The following is a 15,350-nucleotide window of genomic DNA, read 5'->3' as shown; positions in this document are numbered from 1 at the left end:
AAGATAACCCAGGATTCCGTTTACCTGGGGTTTAGAATGACCCAGGGTTAACTATTTCAAGTGTGAAAAGCCCTAATGTTAACTTTGTTTAAAAACATGGTGTTTAATTATTTAAAAAATACAGTGTCTAATTTCCAGTAAAGTGGCATTCACTAATTTATTCTTTTAATAACATTTTAAAAATACAAATAAACAACTTATATACAGACTACTGTTCAAAAATTTGGGGTCAATAAGATTTTGTTGTTGTTGTTGAAGGAATTAATACTTTTATTCAGCAAGGATGCAATTGATCAAAAGTGATATTAAATACATTTATAATGTTACAAAAGATTTCTATTTGAAAAATGCTGTTCTTTTGAATGTTTTATCCATCAAAAATGAGTTTGTAAGTTAGTAAATTGTAAAAATTAGTTTGTAAGCTAGTAAATTGTATTTTTGATCAAATAAATGGAGCATTAATCTTTTGAATGGTAGTCTATATTACATATATATTATATATATATGTTTGAAAACTATATTTTTTTGCAGCTTTAAGTATAAGCCATTACTTTTGGGAACTTTGACAATACTGTAGTATTACTGACCTCTCAAAGCATCAGAATAAGAACAGGAGCAATTCAGTTGAGGAACTGCTGGCTGAGATAACGTTTCATAAACACTACTCAAGCTCAGCTTCTATGTTCAGTGCATTTCAGAAGACAACATATGGCTTACCTCTGCAATAGTGATGCAGTCTTGATTGAGGGTGTGCAAAATATGGTTTGCCAACATGAGGTACACAAGAGATTCCTCATCTACTTGGAGTCCAAAGTATTCAGCATAATCCCCAGAAAATCCTGTTCCTGAGCATTAGGGAACATGAAGTTGAAATCAGATTCCATAGCTGACAGTTTTAATGATTATTAACAATTTTTAATGATTTTTAATGAACAAATTTTAATGATTATTACTTAGCAATTACACAAAATTCATTTTAAGAGCTATGAAGAAACCAACTTGCAACATGATTTTTTTTTTTTTTTTTTTTTTTTAAAGTGAGTCTAATGTCATGTTTCACTAAAATCAAGTAGGATTTAGTCAAAGCGATACACAAATTCATTAGCAGCATCGCTGGTACAAAATTAAAAAGAAAAGAGAAAAATAGCAGGATAATCTTTGCACACTATTTGTGTAATTAATTTCTTGCTTCAAAGAACTTGTATCACATGCTTTTCCTGCTTAGATCTGTTTATTTATGAGAGTTTACGTAACACTGTGTATTGAAAATGCCCTTGGAACGATCGCTCTTCCAAGAAAACACTTTTTTTACCTGTTCTACAATAAAAGCCTGTGACATTTAGAGTGGGAGAAGGTTGTTGTGTATGGTAATTATAAGTGAAGAACATCAAGTACTTAATTTCCCATGGACATACCAATCCCATGATGATGGTAGAGCATAGATGTGACTCCATCAAACCGGAATCCATCAAATCTGTACTCCTCCATCCACCAGCGCAGGTTTGACAGGAGAAAACGCAAGACCTCCCAGCTACACACACACACAAACACAAACAGTTATTATGCAGTTCTCACATGAATACTACATTCTGTGCACCTGTATATATGTTTTCCCACGTTCTCATTGGCTTGCTGGCATATGGGGGATTTACTGCGCTAAACAAGGGGAAAATGAGCTGCTGCTCCCAGATCTTGATCACCGAAAATCATATTTGAAACAAAACTAACTAGACTAATTAAAATGGGGAGGGGGGACTCTTTTTTATTTTTTTATTTTTTACAAAAACGTATAAACTGTTAAAGACCTGGTATATACTTACTGTAACTATCTGAAATTGTTAATCGATAGTTTGTGCGTTTGTTAAAGTCATCAATTTGCATCATTTCAAATTATTTTTTAAAAGAATAATATTTTTTTATTTATTCCACTTATTCCAAAAACACGTCCAGGATTAAGTTCAGCCAACCCAGAGTATGTTCCCGTTAGACCATTGGGTTGAGTAAATGATGACTGAATTTTCATTTTTGGGGTGAACTTCATCTTTATTTATTAAAGGATTAGTTCACTTTCAAATAAAATTTTCCTGATAATTTACTCACCCCCATGTCATCCAACATGTTCATGTCTTTCTTTCTTTAGTGCAGCTTCAACATATAGGACATACAGCGTAAGCTTTTTAAAGAATACGGAAAGCGGAAGCATGTGCAAGGCGATCAATTATATTTTTAAAGCATATATAGTTGTATTTTTGTAGAAAATGACCGATCATTTCGCTAGATAAGACCCTTATTCCTCGTCTGGTATTGCTTAAAGCCCTTTGAAGCTGCACTGAAACTGTAATTTTGACCTTCAACTGTTTGGAGGCCATTGAAGTCCATTATAATGAGAAAAAACCTGGAGGGTCTTAGTTTCTTTTCGACTGAAGAAAGAAAGACACAAACATCTTGGATGACATGGGAGTGAGTAAATTATCAGGAAAATTGTATTTGAAAGTGAACTAATCCTTTATGATGGAAATATGATATTGTTTTTTCAAAGGAAATTATAAGAAACTAAAACTGCCAGTAGGTGGCGGTACATGTATAATTCATTCCATTCGTTCAAACAGCTGATTCATCCAGGAGTGAAGTAGGGCTGCACGATTAATCGCATGAGATTGTCACGCGCATTTCGTCAGTAAAGCCAGTTCCCTGATAATGACCGCTAAATCGCCATCACCTGCTTTCAAATGGAGCGGCATTTAATAGACAGAGCCATAGATCACTGACAAGCCACAAAATATCTCGTTCATATTGCAGATGAATCGCCTTCGATAATGGAATGCGATATTGCGTGGCTTGTCAAGTGAAGTCTAGAGTAAAGTCTAAAATAACAATATTAACTTTAATATTGTTATTGTTTACATTTAGATTTCTCTGATCTACATGTGCATTTTAAGCGGTAAAAATCACGTTCCGGGGCGTAAAATCCGTGTTTTTGGTGGGGTTCCCCTGGTAAAATTTGCATTCCAGAGGCTAAATATCACTTTATTTGGGGTCGATTCAACTCGCGGACATGAAAAACAACCCGTGGCAACAATGTAAAGGTAGCCCAATTACGTGGGAAAACCATGGACTTGGCAACACTGGGGGGCGGGGCAAGTGCGTTAAATGCATTAAAAATTTTAACGGGTTATTTTTTACCGTAATTAAATCATCTAATTAACGCATTCAATCGACAGCCCAAATATATATATGTGTGTGTGTGTGTGTGTGTGTTTTTTTTTTTGTTTTTTTTAATTATTCAGCTTAATTAGGGGCGTTCACATATCGCGTCTTTTCCGCGGTTAAGTCAGTTATTTAAAATGTAGCCATGCGGCAGGCACGCTCTTAATGGAAGCGACGCGGTCGCGACGCGCATGCGGTGTGTTTTCCAGGCGCATCGAGATGAAAAATTCTCAACTTTTCAGAATGCCGCAAGCGCACCGCAGTTATCTAATAGTAAAGCTATTGCAAGGGCTAGAAATCAATTTATCCTTTGATGAAACTTCTTACTCCTCATGGAGAGCGCAGTTCATGGTTGCATAGCAACGACAGACGCCACGGGAGCGCAAGTGCTTTGGAAAGCAGTGCGGGCCGCGCTTTCCACAGTTTTTTAGACACAATATGTGAACGGCCCCTTACTCCAGTATTCAGTGTCACATGATCCTTCAGAAATCATTACGAGCTCTTTGAGAATGTGAACGCTGTTGAAAAGTTGAAATTTCGTAATTACGAATTGGTGTGAACGCACCTACTGTTTACGCACATGTAAGCTAACGCGATCATCAAACATAAACGGCATAAGAATCAAAACTGCTTAAAATTACCAAATTAAATATTAAACCCATGAAGAGGTACAGGACTGTGCAAGCTTTGGGTGTGTTGATGGACTTGATCTACTCGATCTAAGTTTTAATCATCATTCTGAATCCGATACATAGTCTTTGACAAAAAACACAATGTGTTTTTTTTATTGAACTTACCTACATATGTTCTGTTCTTTCTTTTGCTAAAATACATATTCAGATATTCAAGAGGCCATAAAAGTTTTGTGAAAATGATCAACTTTAAAAAGCACTGGCAGGGAAAGTATTAATTCATACATTTTAATTTGAACTACTGGTCTATTAAACATCTCATGACTTCTGAATAAACAATTTTAAAGCAGGGTTCTTCAACAGTACTGCACAGGTCTGCCAACTACTGTTTGATGTAACATAAATATGCATTAAACTAAAGAATAATATTAAATTAACCTTAATGACTCTGATCATCAATAAGGATCATTTTATTGTCTTTTCAATGTAACAACATAAAATACTATATGTAAAAACATTAATATGCTAATAAAGGCATGTTATTATAAGCCAGGCTTACAGTACAATACTCAAATTTATACAATATGTAACAGAGGGTCCCTGCTCTGTCTCGCTGATTTAAATTGTTACTTCTGAAATATCACAAACTTTTTTTTTAATAAGACCAGCATTCAGTTTATCGTAATGAAAGGAGCAGTTACTGTTACTGTGTACAAAACTTTCTGGAAGACCGGAGTTGTGGCTCCAGGTTCTCGGGCACCAGGCAATATAATTAATCCAGCTGACATCATCACATTCTGGGATGTGTTGCTTCCCAGATGGCGAGAACTCAGCACTGCCTGGAAGTGCGGTAGTATTGCGTTTGACAGAGTTAGGATTTCATATGATACAGAGTGAAACAAACCTCCTGATAGTGCAGCGAGCATCGATCACAACTACACTCATGATACAGCAGCACAGACTATTTTTGCTCTAGAATGTAACTCCCAAAACCCTTTTTTTGTCTTTCTAGTAGAAAAAAAGTTCACAAGATTATTAAAACATGATGTGGAAGGTTTGTGATGATCCACAAAAACTGGTATCATTGAATGACTGACTATAATTGCTGGAATTGTCTGTTTGCAGAGTATAGATGGGAAATTCAGCTCATTTCACATATCAGGTTTTATTAATAAAGTATTTATTGTAATTTCATGTATCCATGTTCTGTCAGTTGCAGCCACTATCCAGCTCATAAGTCATTTACAACATGAATATAATTTGAATTTACAATAAAAATAATTCATTTATCTCTCTGCTGAAAAAAAGTAGTAACTTGTAAATCATTTTTACTTGTTATAAAAATATTCCCCCTCAAAATTGTTAAAATTATCATACAATCTGTCATAGACATATTTCGGTTACACTTTATTTTAAGGTGTCTTTGTTACACTGTAATTATACATTTAAGTACTGAGTAATATTAAGTAGCTACATGTACTGGCTAGGGGGTTAGGATTAGGATTTGGTTTGGTTTATGGTTAATTGCATGTAATTATGCATAATTTATAGTTATTACTAAAGTAACTACATATGTAACAATGACACCGTAAAATAAAGTGTTACCCATATTTCTAGTACAGTTTGTTTCTTAAGATTTCTGCTATTTGTTTATAAAGTAATGTACTCTTCCAATCCTCAGCTCATTTTAATCAGACATTTTCAAAGAGATAGTACAGCATGTTCCTGTATCAACATCTTTCTTGATCCTGGAACAACATTCCAATCAGCCAATCAGATTTATAGGGACAAGTTTGCAGTTTATGTCAAGTTTAGGCCTATAACCAGAGTTAGGTGCGTCTACATCAGTGTTATTCACCTATCATTTCCCTCTGATTTTAATAATAAGTTATGGGTAGGGTTAGGTTTAGGGGTAGGGATAGGACAAAAATTTTTCCGGACATACTGATCAACAAAATACAGGGTGTTTCAAAAAGACTGAACCAATTTCAAACAAATATATTTAAAAAATGGCAACATTACAATTGCACAAAAAATGACAAACAAACCTGCAGGTTAACCAAGATCCCCAGACTTTACAAGCTGGACTTCTTGTGCGGATACGTCAAAGACTGTGTTTTTTGTTTTTGTTTTTTTGTCTCCATTAGCGACTAATCTGGATGACCTTAAAAACAGAATCACGGCAGGGGTGACTTCAGTGGAAATAGACACTTAGCAGGTGGAGGGCATGTAGAGCATTTATAAAATGGTTAGTGAAACTTGATGACTCACTAAAATGTTTGAAATTGGGTCCATCTTTTTGAAACGCCCTATATGTTGACCCAGGAACATCTCTGTCTTGGCAAAATCACGGTGACCCCAAAGAGACTTAGCTCAATGAGTTAGTGAGTTGTTCACTCGAATCATTACAAATTGGGCCTGTTTAAAAGAGACAGTTCTTGGTTTTAAGTTGGTGAATTGTTCACCCAAAAACCACTTAGACTGATTAATTTTAATTCACGAACACAAGATAACAGCAGCGATAATATGCGTTTTCTGACTAAATGTTAGATAGTGTTGTTAGTTAAGGTGTGGTCACATTTACCACTCACTCTTAAACAAAAAGGTTCCAAAAGAGGGTTTTCACAGCGATGCCATAGAAGAACCATTTTTGGTTCCCCAAAGAACTTTTAACCCTTAAATGCATGACTGTTTCGCCAATCATTCTTACATATTCGGGCCTTTATTGACCCGGATCTATATCTAACACAAATGGATCTCTACCTGTCATGATAATATAAAACACCTCTGATATTAGAGTAACAATTACAGAAGAATAAAATAAATCATATTTTGTTACCTTTTGGAGCTTGAAAGAGCTCAGTTTGAGCAGATGTTTTATGCCATCATCACTGTCCTCGTCAGAACTCATTTCCCAGTAAATTCAGTGAATAATAGGCTAGTTTTATGTTTGAGGTTGCGAATATGAGCCCATTCGTGATCTCAAACGTATTCTCAAAACTATATAATTTTCAACATCTTCAAAATCATATTTTGATCGCTAACAGCTTCATCCGATCCATCCAGTGACAGTTACAGTCATATTTCATTGTGTTCAGTACTTGCTCTGCAGTAAATGGCTGAGCCATTTCATGTTTTGCTTATTCTTTCGTTTTTTGTCTGAATGAATCGTCACTTCAGCATTGTGTATCAGGTGAATTGCACTTATTCCGTCATCTAAGATTCAATTATTGCTGTGCAGAAAAAAATATACGTACACTTATACACACCTCGGGTCGATAGCGACCCTATACAATTTTTTTAGAAAAAATGAATACAAAAACAGGCATTCTTTTATAATTTTATGATTTTTTTCTTGTTATATTCTTTAGAAAGAATTAATTGAGGAATACCAAGAAGGTTGATTTCTAATTATAAAAATGAAAAAAGGAGGAGGGTAGTGAATGACGTCCCGCGTCACTAAGGGTTTAAGGGTTAAACATTTAAGGGTTAAACAGCTCTCAAAAGAACCTTTTTTGTTTGTGAAGAACATATAAAAAAAATCTAAATAATCTTTTTTTTTTTTTCCATTATAAAGAACTTTTGTGTAATAGAAAGGTTCCGTGGATATTAAAGGTTCATCATGGAACCATAGATGCCAATAAAAAAACTTTTATTTTTAAGAGTGCTGTTCAGCAAATGTTCGCAGACGAAATTCCAATAGGAATCCATGCTATTGGGAATTTCGCATGAGGGTAAAAGATTCCCCCACACAGATTTCGTAACAAGTTCAAGTTGGTCACGCAAATTTGCAGGAGTTGACCAACAAAAAGCTGCTTGGTTTGAAAGTGACTTCTGTGTGAGCTGTGCCACTGACAACCCACAAATTTGGTGAAATTTAATTTGTGCTAAAAAGAGCGCAACTTTAAAGGATTAGTTCATTTTCAAATGAAAATTATCCCAAGCTTTACTCACCCTCAGGCCATCCTAGGTGTATATGACTTTCTTCTTTCAGATTAACATAATTGGAGAAATTGTAATAAATATCCTGATGCATCCGAGCTTTATAATGGCAGTGAGCGAGGATCATTGAGTATGAGCTGAAGAAAGTGCTTCCATCCACATCCATCCATCATAAACCTGTACTCCACACGGCTCCAGGAGGTTAATAAAGGTCTTCTGAAGCGAAGCGATGAGTTTGTGTAAAAAAAATAATCCATATTTAACAAGTTATGAAGTAAAATATCTAGCTTCCACCAGATTTTTTTTTACAATCTCAATAATTCATAAGCACTGTCTCAGAACGCCCTGTTCTAAGATTGCTCTCACTGTGACGTAGAATTGCGCTAAGCCCCACCCACGTGGTTTGATTGACAATCTGGTTTTGGCATAGACCCCGCCCTCGGTGATCTGTCAACCATCCTCCATTGTTTCAATGACAGCCGGTAATGTCTCCTAAGAAACATAAGTGTTCTGTTGTGGGATGTAATAATGAACATAGTAGTTTACACTTACTTCCGACATCAGAGCCACTGAAAACGCAGTGGATGGATTTTATTTACGAAGGAAAGGCGCCACTCAAAATTCCAAAATACGTTTATGTTTGCGCAAATCATTTTTTGACTGACTGTTTTGAGAACGAGGGTCAATTCAAAGCAGGTCTTGCTTCAAAGTTAATCCTCAAGTGTGGATCGTTGCCTACTGTTCGCGATCCAACGTCACCTCCAGAAGAAGTAAGTGTATTTAATGTTTTTTGAGCAAATAGTCATTTCAGTCGATATCAGCCAATTCAATAACAAATGCGTCTAAAGTTGTCGTCGTCGTGTAATGTCTGTGTATATAATTTAAACCTTGTTTGTATAGTGTGTATCTAACGTACTTAGCAAACGTTATCACAGTATTTGTGTTTGTAGTTTCAAAAAATTGCGCGAACGTTATCACAGTGTGTGTGTGTGTGTGTGTGTGTGTGCTGCACATCCATAATTGCAAAGGGGACGCGATTAAAACTCTATAAGTACATAAATGTATCAAATAACCATTCAGAGACGACCTGCTCCATTCTCAATTGTGTTTCTTCTGCCGGAGTCTCTTCATCATCTGGGTCTGATTCCGGTTCAAACATGTACGGCTGAATGCCATACAAAACAGCGGGTCTCTCATTCTCAGCCATTCTGCTTCACCGACTGTTTATTGCCATAGGTATGCAAGTTACGCCCACATCCAAAGGCAGGGCGGGGATATGCAGCTCATTTATATTTAAGGTGGTACATACCAAAACAGCTCTTTTTAAAACAGGCCCCAAAAATGACATTTTCAAATGGTTATAATAAATTAACTGTGGGGTATATTGTGCTGAAACTTCACAAATACATTCTGGGGACACCCAAGACCAATATTACATCTTGTAAAAAGGGGCATAATAGGTGCCCTTTAAAGTTACAAAGTAGGTGTATGGAACGTGTAGGACGTAAAGTAAACTTTGTGAACTGCAAGAGTTTTACACTTTCTTTGCACGTTGAATACGGAAGCTAGATATTTTACTTCATAACTTAAATATGGATTTTTTTTTTTTTTTTTACACAAACAAATCGCTTCACTTTAGAAGGCTTTTATTAACCCCCTGGAGCCGTGTGAAATATGTTTATGATGGATGGATGTGGATGGAGACACTTTCTTCAGCTCATACTCATTGGTCCCACTCACTGCCATTATAAAGCTTGGATGCGTCAGGATATTTATTAATATTTCTCTGATTATGTTTATCAGAAAGAAGAAAGTCATATACACCTAGGATAGTTTGAGGGTGAGTAAAGCTAATTTTCATTTGAAAGTGAACTAATCCTTTAAGATCATAATCAGCTGCCTATCACTGAAGTGAATTTAAGGCAAGACACTACAGGCAAAAACACTGTTTTTTGATCTATCAATTTTGAGATTTTGGGCTTTTTGGCTTTTCATAAAGTGTTTTTGTGACCAGTGGAAAGAAAACAACCAAAATACACTTTTATTAAGTGTATCTTTTATAGCACTTTATTTGCATCTGTAGATTTCAATTACAGTACATATCTTTAAAGGCATATCTTCAAAATTACTTATTATCTCCAACACCGAGCAAGAAATCTCCACTTCAGCAACACTTACGCCAAACTTTACAGTTTTAATCCTGTCTATATTCTGAAGGATATTACAGAGGGCTTTGTTCAAATATAATAATAATTTATTCCTTCAAAAAAGTGATTTTTTTCTGGCTGTTGACAGTATTTTCTGATTTATGGAGGGATAAAAAGAGATACAAAATCCACTCTGTAATAACATTTAACAAATATTTCCAAAAAATAATAAATAAATAAATAAATAAATAATAAAGAATCAAGAATTTTGAACATGACTTTATACAATGTTCAGATTTTTGTTCTATAAATTTATGGAAATGTGCACTGTAAAACTTTGCTGTAAATTTACAGCTAATTTCTAACAGTATTATACTGTATTTTCATAAAACAGTAACATTCTGTATATTATACAGAATGTCTGTAAATATACAGTAGTTTTCTGTTTTCAGCCCGTTTCACTCGTAATACAGTATAATACTGTAGAAGCATTGCATTATTTCAAATAACATTATTTCATTATTTCACATTTCAAATTTCTAGGCCAGGCATACATTTTAGCTTTTCTCCCAACGCTTTAAGTGTTTCACGTCGACTCTTCATGGTTTAATGTTATCATTAAACGATATTTGAGTCAATATAGTGTGCAGTTTTAAGCTTTCGAAGCGTCAGTTTGCCTGAGACGCGGGATGACCGGACGCCGCTGCTGAAGACGGAGATGTTATTTTCCGCCTGATTAATCAAAACGTTTGTGCCCGTGTCGAGAAGACGGAGCGATTGTTCGGCTGAGAATACGGTAAGTCACTCTTTTCTGGAGCTTTTCGTTCGCGTTTTTACTTTGTCATGAATTGTTTGATCTTGAAATGTTAAACTTCTCATGAGCAAACAGTTAACGTTGCTCTGTTCTCAGCGCTTCACGCAGTAACACTGATGTTTCATCTTATAGACAAATCTAAGTTATTCTTACAACCTGATTTATTTTTCTCTCGTTTCAGTCTGAATCATCTGATGCAGCTCCATTGTTTACGTAAGTGTTGTGCTTATTTTCACGTATATCAGGTTTATGATAAAGAATTCAGTGAATAAACAATTTTATTTTGTCAATTATTTTAAGCATTATTTTAAGATGCTTCTTTTCTGAAGTGTAACAGGACACATTACTGAGATCATATGCTTAGCTGTGAGTTCTTGTGTTCACAAGAATGCTATGGTGAATGAATGCACAATATTCACTTCTCTCTCTCTTTGCTTTTCTGCTTTTAGGCTTTGACATACATCCTAAACATGGCTCAAGAACCAGAAAGGGGGAAAATTGCCTTCTGTGAAATATGGTTTTGTTAATGTAAGTATTGCACCTAATTTCACATGTGATGTAATCAGGTTTATGGCAAAGAATGGACTACTTGCACTGAGGCTTGTAACACACTTACATTTTGAAATAATACAACTTGCCTATTTCTGCTTAGTGATCGATGCTGCAGTGTGTGTGAGACCTGATGAATAAGATCAAAACAAACCTTCATTTATTTTTATTAAATATGTTAATCCTTATTTTTCATTGACAATCATTTCACTGTATGTAATTCACTCAATTCTTAGTATTCAAATTCTTAATATTTAAAGTATATTTGTCAGTCCGCTGCCAGTGCGTTACTATTTAAAGGGTTAGTTCACCCAAAAATAACATTTCTGTCATTTACTCACCCTCATGTCGTTCCACACCCATAAGACCTTTGCTCATCTTTAGAACACAAATTAAGATATTGAATGTGTAAGTTGTGCTGCTGCCTATGAAGGAACAGAAAGCTCTCAGATTTCATAAAAAAATATCTCCATGTGTGTTCCAAAGATGAACAAAGGTCTTACGGGTGTGGAACGACACAAGGGCAAGTAATTAACAACAAACCGAAATTTAATTTTTGGGTGAACTAACCCTTAAAGATTAAATATTTAACATTGCTAAATGTCTTGAGGCAGGTACCATTTATTTAACTATTTTAAAAGACTGGGATAAGAGCACCAGCACACACAAGCTTGTACTTATCGTTACTTTATTAAATTAATTAAAATGTAAATTCAACAGGTATAAAATATAGGAAAAACAGTAAGAGAAAAACAGTTAATGAGAAGATGAGCACTGGACTGCAGCAGGTTAGTGGTGTAAATTGGTGAGCTGAATGCTTTTACCAGAAACTCCCGAGATGTAGTACAACATACAATGCGGAAGCTGTTGTGCATATAGTCCATTCAATGAATGAACGATTTAATTGAATACAATTATTAGCATTTTTTTTTTTGGCAACTTTTCTGAAGTGCTAATTGGATATTTTAACTTACTGCAATCAAATGCTTAGGCATTTGAAATGCTATGGTGCATATATTCACAATATTCATTACTGTTTTCTCTCTCTCCTTTTTTTTCTTCTCTTTTTCTTCTTTTATAGGTACTTTGACATCAACCATGAACACGGCCCAAGAAAAAGAGAAAGTGACTTCCAAGACTGGCAACACTGTGCAAAAAAGGAGCAGTACTGAAAAACTTGTAGGCCTACTATTTGTTTTTACTCCACATTTGGAAAAATGTTAAAAGTAAATAATATTGCTGTATTGTTCATTGATAACTGTTGATTGCATTTAAAATGTTGACCTTTCAACGTTGCAATTTTCTTCTTTTTAAAATAAACGTTTTAAAACTCAGAGTATGTTGCTTTCCATTTCCTTTGCCATAACATAACAGAAGTATATTTTTAATGATTTAATGACATATATAAGTACAGTATGAAAAGCTGTATACATGCAGTTAATAGCTGTAGATAAACAGTATAATACTGTAAAAGTACATAATATTACAGCAGGATACTGTATTTGGTAATTACAGTAATATACTGTAAATGTTGTTTACAGAAGTAGTACTGTAAAAATACAGTAAGTGGCTGGCAACCCAGCTGCCAGTATTTTACTGTAAATTTACAGCGAAAAGTTTTACAATGTGTGCATTTTTAATAAAGATAATGCCTTGTTTGCATATTTAAACATTTCAGAAAACTTCAGTAATACAAAAATGTTTTGCAATTCTTAATGTAAATCAATCAGCTGGGGAAATATGGCAATTAACATCAGTTATTTTTTTTTACCATTATTTAATTTTTTAATTTTTTCTTTTAATGTCAGCTCAAAAAGGTTGTGAACCCCTGCCTCCTGCCTTTAATTTACGCAAATGTTTTGAAACCCCCTCAGTGAATTTTGAAAAGCTGCACGTATATGTGCAACGTGCAACTCCATCTATGCTTGAAACACATATGAATACCAATACCCTCAATCTGTAGCGAATGCTCATCGGGTATCCCAATCAGCTTCCTGTGGCATGCAGCTTTGAGCATAAATTAAACATCAGGATGAGAAAATGGAATCAACTCATCCCTAAAGTATGTCTGTATCCTGGTGTTTGGATGATATGTGTAGGCACTTGTGACCAGCCCCCTCCAGCTGAGCATCCTCAACAACTTGGAGTAATGGCCACGTTGCCATAGAAACTTTGTTAAAATGCAAACGCAGGGGTCCTCTGGCACCATGCGAAGAGCACACGGAACAAGGTAAAGCACCTCAACCGTGCGAAGCCAAATTAAAGAGCGCGAAAGAACACCATCCTCTTGCCTGAGAGTGTTATAAATGCCAAGCTCTCTGATACGAAGTACAGCATCCTTAATGTTATTGTCACAAGAAGGACAATGTGACACTTACGATGCAGCCGGTTCTGGCAGGAATGACGGCTTGCACTAATCCTACATCTTAAACTGTATTCAGCAGCACGAACGTGTAAATGAACTCTTCAACCTCGATTCTTCTCTTCTAAACTTCTACAACAATGACAAGATGCCCAGGTAGCAGAAAATGAGAAATTATGGAAATGAACCATCTTTTGATACTCACACTGGAACTTGAAGCTATTCAGAATAACTTATGAACCTCCTCACATATGCAAGTCTGCAGAACTGTGAAGATGTCTGATAACATAAGGAGCCACAGCCTTCATTTGGAGTCATTCCGTGCTTTGCTTGATGTATTCAGTGCTGTGCTGATCTAGTCAGCAACATTCATGTATGCTAAATCAAATATATGGATACAAGTCCCCGTCGGCCAGGCGCAAATCCCCCAAAGCTTCTTCCAGGACTGAGCAGTTTCCAATTGGTTCTGCATGAGGAGTGAATCAGCGCCGGGGTAGATTGTAGTTTTCCAAACCACGGGGGAAAATGCTGATGCAGATCTCCCCGGTGCCGTTTCATAAAGTTGCAAATGGCGAGTTTGCAACTCGGGGTTTGCTATCCCAATACTAGGGGGCTGAGGTAATCTGATAAGCGTGCGACATGGGCGGTCACGCAGAGCTGTGAGCGATAAATAGATTATACTGTGATCAACACAAGTCGCAAAGGCCAAATACACAATGCGTTATCGTGGGACTGAGGTAATGCCTCCCTGAGCAGGGGAGACTTGACAAAGCCACACCTGCACATTAAAGCCGTAAGAATAGCTGTTATTTCTTATGGGCAAGTCCTGTCGGGAAGGCTATCTGACAGGGAGGGAGTGCGCTGGGTAAAAAGCCTTTGTCAGGTGAGATGGTCTGTAAAGGTAAAGCAGGGCTACTCAACTTTGGAAAGCTCAGGGGGGTCCCTTTACCCTCAAGGGCTGCGCTTAATTTAAGTAGTTCTTTGATATTAATGAGGCAAGCAGATCATGTGTGGTTGGTGATGTGATCAAACCCGCTGTACGAGTAATTTGTAACACTTAATCTTGGTAAATAATTTACATATAATACATTTAAAGATTTAAAGTTGTATAACTTAATATAAATTAATATTTCATGAACAAACATGAATTAACAATGAATAATATTAACTTAGAGGATTAGTTCACTTTAAAATGAAAAGTACCTCATGATTTACTCATCCTCAAGCCATCCTAGGTGTATATTAGGTGAATTACGAGCCAATAACAGTTTTTGTAATTGTGCCGTGCCATAACGGGCTCAAGTGGAAACACAACTGGAACAGTTCCTTACCATTCTAAGAACCATTCGGCCCGACGGTGGAAAAGCGACTAATGTGTCTGTTTTGTGTTTCATAGTGCCGTTTGGCATTTCCACTCTTCACAACTTCAACTGTCTCATTACAATTCAAACAGAACGGCTTTGTGCAAAATGAATGCATACCTTTCTGTCCAATCATCTTTGAAAACTCTATTTTCTTCGACAACTTTTCTTTTCCTGGAAACTGACATCCTCACTCATCCAAATGCTCACTGCAGTGAAGTGTCGCCCGATTACGTTAAACATCATACGCTCATTGGATGTCATGATATCTCACATTCGCTTTCATTTCGGACCATCTCCAAAAAGACATCAAAAAGCTAAAAAAATTATTTACAA

General features: G+C 35.9%; 1 protein-coding gene across 1 annotated transcript in view; it reads right to left on the bottom strand.

Moving 5' to 3' along the window:
• The window catches only part of gbe1b (glucan (1,4-alpha-), branching enzyme 1b), a 188,567-nt gene that overhangs the window by 97,715 nt on the left and 75,502 nt on the right, over nucleotides 1-15,350 (bottom strand). The window contains exons 8-9 of the mRNA XM_067365860.1: nucleotides 1,416-1,531; nucleotides 718-845 (exon numbers count right to left, since the gene is read on the bottom strand). Coding sequence (XP_067221961.1) covers nucleotides 718-845; nucleotides 1,416-1,531 — 244 coding nt within the window. The remainder of the gene's footprint in view (nucleotides 1-717; nucleotides 846-1,415; nucleotides 1,532-15,350) is intronic.

The sequence above is a fragment of the Chanodichthys erythropterus genome, chromosome 17, assembly GCF_024489055.1.
Source record: "Chanodichthys erythropterus isolate Z2021 chromosome 17, ASM2448905v1, whole genome shotgun sequence".
Lineage (NCBI taxonomy): Eukaryota > Metazoa > Chordata > Actinopteri > Cypriniformes > Xenocyprididae > Chanodichthys > Chanodichthys erythropterus.
The sequence above is the reverse complement of the archived record's forward strand: the minus strand, read 5'-3'. Positions and strand labels throughout refer to the sequence as shown.